The sequence below is a fragment of the Setaria italica genome, chromosome I (assembly GCF_000263155.2).
Source record: "Setaria italica strain Yugu1 chromosome I, Setaria_italica_v2.0, whole genome shotgun sequence".
Taxonomy (NCBI): Eukaryota; Viridiplantae; Streptophyta; class Magnoliopsida; order Poales; family Poaceae; genus Setaria; species Setaria italica.
In genome coordinates, this window is record NC_028450.1 from 40,467,421 (window position 1) to 40,475,061 (window position 7,641).

At 42.3% G+C, this 7,641-nt stretch overlaps 1 protein-coding gene and 1 long non-coding RNA gene across 2 annotated transcripts; one reads left to right on the top strand and one right to left on the bottom strand.

The window, feature by feature from the left end:
- The first annotated feature begins 1,559 nt into the window (after positions 1-1,559).
- LOC111256434 lies at positions 1,560-3,305 on the top strand. The gene is made up of 2 exons (XR_002676498.1): positions 1,560-1,998; positions 2,943-3,305. It is a non-coding gene; the product is annotated as an uncharacterized LOC111256434 (long non-coding RNA).
- Positions 3,306-5,149: 1,844 nt separating this feature from the next.
- On the bottom strand, positions 5,150-7,528 carry LOC101786634. Its single transcript, XM_004954169.3, has 4 exons — positions 7,365-7,528; positions 7,047-7,278; positions 6,608-6,946; positions 5,150-5,830 (listed from the first exon to the last, which is right to left on the bottom strand). Exons 2-4 carry the CDS (start codon positions 7,131-7,133, stop codon positions 5,381-5,383), a joined length of 876 nt encoding a protein of 291 aa, XP_004954226.1. The 5' UTR covers positions 7,134-7,278; positions 7,365-7,528; the 3' UTR covers positions 5,150-5,380.
- Between the last annotated feature and the right edge of the window lie 113 nt (positions 7,529-7,641).

Here is a 7,641-nt window from a genome sequence, read left to right on the forward strand (position 1 = left end):
CGAGCCCCTGTTGCAAAGGAGACACGTATTCGGCATCCTATTCCTATCTGTTTCTCCTGAACCCAGTGCAAACTATCTACCCCGTGCAAGATTGGAAACTCTGAATCTAAGAGCACAAGATGTTAATCCAATGGATAGGGTTAGAGATGGAGTTTTTTTTCAATTTAGCGTCCGCCGGCCAGCAAGTTTTTTTGAAATCCCCCTGCCCCTTGAATCCGTTTCCCTCTACCCCTTCCATCGCAAGAAGTTGCCGCCGCCCCTTCCATCGCGATTCAAATCGCCGCCACCGCCGCCCCTTCCATCACGATTCGTCGCTGCTGCCGAATAACGTTCAAAAGCCTGAACCACAAAAGTGGCAATCCTCTCGCAGAGCCCAATGACGAAAAGCTGCAGCAGGATGTGGCAGTCGGCGGGGTGGAAGAAGAGGATCTAGTCGAGCTCCTGGCCCTCTTGCTGGCCCCTGCAGAGGCCGAAGACGCAGAGCTGCACCCCGTCGCCTGCGGCCGCCGTCGAGAGCCCCATCCTCGGAACCGTCGGTGTGGGGATCACCCATGGGATAGGGGAGGCGCGGCCGCAAGCGAGGGGCCAAGGAGAGATGGGGGCGACCGCGCGGCCCCGAGCTGATCCAATTGCGGGGTGGGTTCGTCGTCGGGGGAGGATGGGAGGGAGATCTGGGGAGCTAGGGCCCGCGACGGCGGGCAGGCGGCGAGTGTGGCCGATAGGGTGGTTGGGGGATGGCGTGAGGCGGCGGTCACGGCGACGAAGGGCCACGGGCGGCGATGAACCGCGATGGAAACCGTGATGGAAGGGGTGGCGGCGGCTTCTCGTGATGGAAGGGGTAGGAGGAAATGGATTCAAGGGGCGGGGGGATTCGCAAAAAACCTGCTGGTTGGCGGGCGCTAAATTGCAAAATAACCCTATCTCTAACCCTATCCATCGGATTAGCATTTTGTGATCTTAGGATTCAGAGGGTGTTTGGTTCCAGGGACTTAAAGTTTAGTCCCTATCACATCGAATGTTTAGATACTAATTAGGAATATTAAATATAGGTTGATTACAAAACCAATTATATAAATGAAGGCTAATTCGCGAGATGAATCTATTAAGCTTAATTAATTCATGATTAGCACATATTTACTGTAGCATCACATGGTCAAATCATGAACTAATTAGATTTAATAGATTCGTCTCACGAATTATCCTTCATTTATGCAATTGGTTTTGTAATCAACCTATATCTAATACTCCTAATTAGTATCAATATTCGGGCCTTGTTTAGTTGCCCAACTTTAGGGTGCCAAAATTACTGTAGCAACACTGTAGCGTTTCGTTTGTATTTGTGAATTATTGTCCAAATATTGACTAATTAGGTTCAAAAGATTCGTCTCGCAAAGTACAATAAAACTGTGCAATTAGTTTTTGATTTTGTCTACATTTAGTACTCCATGCATGTACTGCAAGTTTGATGTGATGAGTAATCTTCTTTTTTATAGTGCCAAAGTTAAGATTTTAGAGTGAACTAAATACGGCCTCGACGGGGCATGCGCTAAACTGTGACCAGACACCTCTCACAGTTTCTAAGGTTGCGTAGGGTATCTAGCCAGGTACTTTCCCCTGTTTCTCACTGCATTCTCTCCTCTCCCTTTCCCTCGTTTCCTTCTCCTGTCTCCTTCCTTCCTAGATCCAGGTCAGTGGAGGGCGATCCGGCGAGCGGCGGTGAGCTCCGCGCGCTCCATCCGCGGGAGCGGCTGCCCGGTGAGCATCTTGACGCGGGAGGCCGCAGGTGCAGCAGCGCGGCGGGCCAAGTGAGCACCGCGATGCGCGGTGGGCGGTGGCTGTCACCGGCCGGGGCTCGCGGTCCAGGCGAGGCTGGGTGACGGCAAGAGCTCGCGCGCGGCCCGGACGCCCGGTGAGCTGCGTCTACCGGTGCCCGTGCCCTCGAGAGGAGGCGTCCTGCGCGGCAGCAGGCAGTGGAGGATGTTCTCTAGCACATCTCAGGTAGCCTCCAATCCCATCGCCAGCGTTGGTCTTGACGATGATGTGGAAGGGAATGCGAAGGGGATCCAGGCCTAGCGAGTTTGACGGCGGCGAATAGATAGGTCTCAGCTAGTTTGGATGCACAGCCCCTGCACATAATGCTTTGCTAGCTTGTTCATCTTCATGGGTCATTGCTGTTTCTTGCATAATGGTATAGCGAGGAAGAATGGGGGAAATTAAACTGAGATGGTAAGGAACCAAACCTTAATAGATATTGACGTACTCCAGAGTGATTTTGGTTCCCCTTCCTTTTTTTAGGAAATCAATCTTAAGAGTCTGGAGATGTTGCAACCCATTAACTGACAAATGTGGTTGCAGCTATTGTCTCAGTTCCATAGCATATTATCAGCAAATTTTATTCGTCTTGCAACCTAATTTTTATTTTGCCACATAACTTGGTCCTTGATTTTTTATGGAAAACTGGAATGAACAATTGACGTTTACAATGTCAGAGAGCTAATTGGTAAATGGTAATTGCGATTTGTCAGTTTCTAACTAGTTGATCTTAGGGGGTGGGGTGTTTGGTTATTTAGTCCAGGCTAAAATTTATGTCACATCGAATATTCGGACGTTAATTAGGAGGACTAAACATGATCTAATTATAAAACTAATTACATAGATGGAGACTAATTCACGAGACGAATCTATCAAGCCTAATTAATCCATCATTAGCACATGTTTACTGTAGCAATATATTGTCAAATCATGGACTAATTAGGCTTAATAGATTCATCTCGCAAATTAGTCTCTATCTGTGCAATTGGTTTTATAATTAGTCTATGTTTAATACTCCTAATTAGTATCCAAATATTCGATGTGACAGGAATTTGCTATCTGTGCAATTGGTTTTATAATTAGTCTATGTTTAATACTCCTAATTAGTATCCAAATATTCGATGTGACAGGAATTTTAGGAGTTCCTAAGGAACCAAACACTCCATTACAATCAATTTACAATCAATTGATTTTTTCCTCCATTACAATCAATTTACAATCAATTGATTTTTGGTGATTTTATGTCACGGAGCTGAGTGGTAGGCAACAAGATAAACTTTAAATGGAATGCAATTGGTGATCACCAGGCATAAAGAAGAGGAAGATCCTGGATGGGAGTATGGAATATGTGAAGGGATGATATTACTGTAGAATGGTTCTTAATCAAGGGAAAAGAAGGGCTACATGCGTTGTACCTGACAACTTATGAATGGGCAATTGTTTAATGTAAACAGTACATAATTTGTCTCAATTAAATTTTTTTTTTTGCAACATTGCTTGGACTTGGTCTTGCTGCACACTGAAAAACTGAAAATCATAAACAAAGAAAGGAAGACAGATGCATCAGGAGGCTTTGGATTGGATGCGGTGAGAGTGAGAGGGTGAGACGATGCAATTACTGCTTGTCTGCAACTCTGCGCGCAGCCAGTCAGTGGACATGTATAGGCGGCTGCTGGCAAGGCTTGGTCACGGCAAACGCAGCGGCGCGACCAGTCACGCCAAATGCATGTGGCGTGACTGAGTCTTGCCATGTCAGCGTGGCGGGCCAGCGTGTTCAGGTCTGATCTTATTTTTAGCATCCGTCACATCGAATGTTTAGATACTAATTAGAAATATTAAACGTAGACTATTTATAAAACCCATTATATAAGTGAAGGTTAAATGGCGAGACGAATCTATTAAGCCTAATTAATCCATGATTTGACAATGTGTTGCTACAGTAAATATTTACTAATAATGGATTAATTAGGCTTAATTAGGTTTAATAGATTCGTCTCGCCGTTTAGCCTCCACTTATGTAATGGGTTTTAAATAGTCATACGTTTAATACTCCTAATTAGTTAAATAGTCATACGTTTAATACTCCTAATTAGTATCTAAACATTCGATGTGACACGTGCTAAAAATAAGCAAAGGGAACCAAACGCAGCCTCAGTCACGCCATCTTTTTTGCCGTGACTGTGCAGAGAGTCACGTCAAAAGGGCTAGTTTTTTGAATTCTAGTTTGAGATAGGTTACTTTTAAAACTAAAAGGGTTAAAATAAAAAAATTCTGCCTGCCATCAGGACTTATGTTAATAATCTCTTTGTTCTCCTTTGTCTCATCATGCCGGTGAGCGCTGATAGCATTTCTCAAATCGACGAGAGCAAAGCTCGGAGTCTGGTCTGCTTCTGTTAGTAGAGGGACACAAGTGAAGTCTGGTAATTTCCCATTAAAAAAAAGGTGAAGTCACGTAATATAAGGCGCACTGGACAGAACATTCTCATTGTGCTCATCTTTTCAAGCCTCTGCGTAAGAATGATTGCGTGGTAAAGAGAGAGAACAAATGGATGCCATCGGATGTCTCATGTCTCACGATGGAAAAAGATGGCGACGTTGCATGTCTCGGATCGTCAGCTTTTTGTGTGCAAGCGTACAGACTGACAGACGTAAAACTTCCTCGCTATGCATCTGTTAGCGAGTAGCGACGCGCATCGGCACATGACAAGAATAGCGGACACAAGTACAGAACCATGTGCACAAGCTAGCGCCCACAGTTCCACCTCAACCTCAAATGGCGTCTCCATTTATCGTTTACGAACAATCCTTTTGGTAATCGCAGGTTGCTCTTTTTTTAAATCAATCACTTTGTAACATTAGCATATGAAAAGCGATATCATTCCCTAAAAAAGAAGAGAAATGGCATGTGTCCGAGAAAAGCATACTCAGGACTGCATGACTCTATACAGCTATACAAGCTCTCCTTTCGTTGTTCTCTTTTTTCAGTGCATGCGCCTTTCGCGATTCAGGCAAATGAATTCTCACCTCCATTCATCTCGCTTTCATGAAAGTCAAGGAATGTTACCGCTTATTTCAAAGTCATACACCATCAGACGGATCCCAGAATTCTTCCCCGTTTGTTAGGATGGAATTGAATCTCATTCTAAGAATCTCATTCTAGCAATTAGATTCAATAGGAATTAAATTCCATAGAATTAGATTTATTTCAATTTTCTTGTTTGGATGTACAAAGAAACTAATTCCTAGAATTAGATTCCAAATATTGTTTGGTTGATTAGAGAGGAAACTACTTCTTTGGAAAATATAGGTTAAATCTGATAGCTTCGAAATTCCTAGCTTAAAGATGAGTACTTAGCACTGTTTTCTCAGGAATTAAAGATGAGTACTTAGCACTGTTTTCAGACTAATACTTAGCACTGTTTTCGAAGAAAACCACATCATACACGAGTTACATACCTCCAGCTAGGAAAATACAGATAAAATACAAGATAATACTTTCAGATGAGCTACATATTATTACAAGTTCAATAGATATTATCCATCACTTGATATAGATGAACTAGTTTCTTCACTTGTTGAGCTGTTTTAGAAGCCACCTCTTCCTCATCCTCTCTGGAAGCGCCAACAGAGACTCGTACTTGCGTGCGTCACCGGTCAGGATATCAAATAGGTCCAACAAAGTGTCTTCATCCAATCCTTGTACTTCATTCAGTGTGTCTAGAATTTCTTTTGATGTTGGTCCTTTAGGGGCTTCCTCCTTTAGTGCTTCAGCAAACTTGTCTAGTTTTTCAGCCATCATAGAGGTAAAAGAGTCGCCTGACCGTTGCCTCTTTAAACTTCCTGAAGTTGCCGATGATGTGGGCTCTTTGTTACTAAGATCTTCCTTACTCATGTCTTTTGAGCTCTCAGCTGCAGTCCTTGCCGCTTCACCGGTAGCATGGTCTTTGCCAAACACCAAGCTGATTGAGTCCCAGTACAAGACAGTCTTGTGCCTATAACCAGAAGCTTCTTTGTTTTTCTACAAAAAAACAAATGGTTAACACATATATATCCAACTTCAAAGCAATAGCAAGGATACTAGACATGCATATATATTGTGCTCTAACAGTACTGAATAGGATTAACTATCCTGGTGCACGGCAGCCACAGCAGCAAATAGTTGAATAGGATTAACTAACATTACTGCAGCAAGGATAAGTGAGCTGTTTGGCTTTTTTTTTTATCAAGCAATACAAACAAACAATCAGTATAAATTGGAATTTATTTACTGCAAGGTACCCGGCAGCTACCAATTTGCTTCCCAGATATAAATGAAATATTTTTAACAAACAGTTCACTGCAGAACAAAACAGAGACCGAACTGAAGAGGATACAAGCTAAGTAAGAACAGAAAAAGAGATCAGCAAGCTGTAGTCAACATAGGAAATTGATAGACTCTTTGAGTAGCATACCTGATGAGAAGTTATGTCCTACACAGTAGCATTCAAATTGACATTCAGAAATGAACAGATGCATGTAGCAAAACAAAGTGTACATAGTCCTACTATCTCAGACTCTCACTTAAAACAAAGAGCACATGTATTGCATAATTACTTTTGCAATGACCTCATGCTCAGTGAAATACCTTCATGTCTCATATACACCAAGGTACCAAGTCAACTGCACAGTGCAAGAAACTATAGCAACAAATTGAACTATTTCCTGAACTATGCAAATACTGAGAAAGCAAGTTAGCAGTTTTCTTATTCTGCCAAATACTAAACAGATATTGAAATAAGTGGTTTTTGAAACTTACCGCCACATATTCTTCCCATACAGCATCACTATCAACAGATATTTTATTTTTGTTCCAATCCCAACCAAATCCACTTGATTCCAGCATACCATTGATGATAGTGTAGTGTTTGTCAAAGGTCTTGTTCCTCGCCATGATATTGTCTTTTGAGATATCCACATTACACTTTTCTCGGACATTCTTGATAGCAGTTGTATAGACATGAGACTTCCACCCATTCTGGCATCTGTCACCCTTGTTATAGTACTCCACAAATGTGTCAAGAAGAGCCTTGTCCATGTCATCATTCCAAGAAATGTAACCCCTGCCCGAGCCTGACTTCTTGCCCTTCTCCATATCCTACAGGAAAAATGTTCACAAAAGGTTATTAGTAAAATATTAGGAGCACTAAAATTTATCATACATTTTAAGCATGCATTGATGATAGAATTTATCATACATTGACCACGTCTTGCTTGGTAATCAGCAAACATTTGGTTAGCTTTGGTATCCCTAAAATTGCTCCATTCATTTGTTGATTGAACATTGGTAATCATACCCACTTCACTTTGAACTTCATGAGGTTCAAAAGATATTACTTGATCAACTTGGTGTATAAGTAAATCATCCATATCTCTCTGTCTATCAATTACAAAGTTGTGCAATATGCAGCAAGCATTAATGATCCTAATCTGCAAGAATTTAGTAGAAATGAGTTGCATGCTAGCTAGGGTCATTCAAAGATGAATTTCAAGCTAGGTTACTAACTACGGAATACCTGATTTTGCAAGTCAAAATATGAGTTGCTTCTTAGTATAGCCCACCTCATCTTCAATAGCCCAAATGTTCTCTCTATCACATTTCTAGCAGTTGAATGGCGCAAATTGAATAGTTCTTTGGCAGTGGATGGGTTATGCCCTTGAGCAGCCCACTCATTCAAGTGGTAGCGAGTGATCGATATGGAGCAAGAAAGCCCGGTCCATTGTGTATCCCGCATCTACTAGATAGTATTTCCCACTTGGATAACAAATGCATCGTCCCGAGACATTGCATCA

What these genes read in the sequence shown, in the direction of transcription:
- LOC101786634 (XM_004954169.3), bottom strand. Translation starts at nt 7,133, where the DNA reads ATGTTCAATCAACAAATGAATGGAGCAATTTTAGGGATACCAAAGCTA. An exon ending in CCAAGCAAGACGTGGTCAAT is followed by an intron (nt 6,947 to 7,046) that starts GTATGATAAATT and finishes TTTTTCCTGTAG; the next exon opens with GATATGGAGAAGGGCAAGAA. An exon ending in TATGGGAAGAATATGTGGCG is followed by an intron (nt 5,831 to 6,607) that starts GTAAGTTTCAAA and finishes GTTTTTTTGTAG; the next exon opens with AAAAACAAAGAAGCTTCTGG.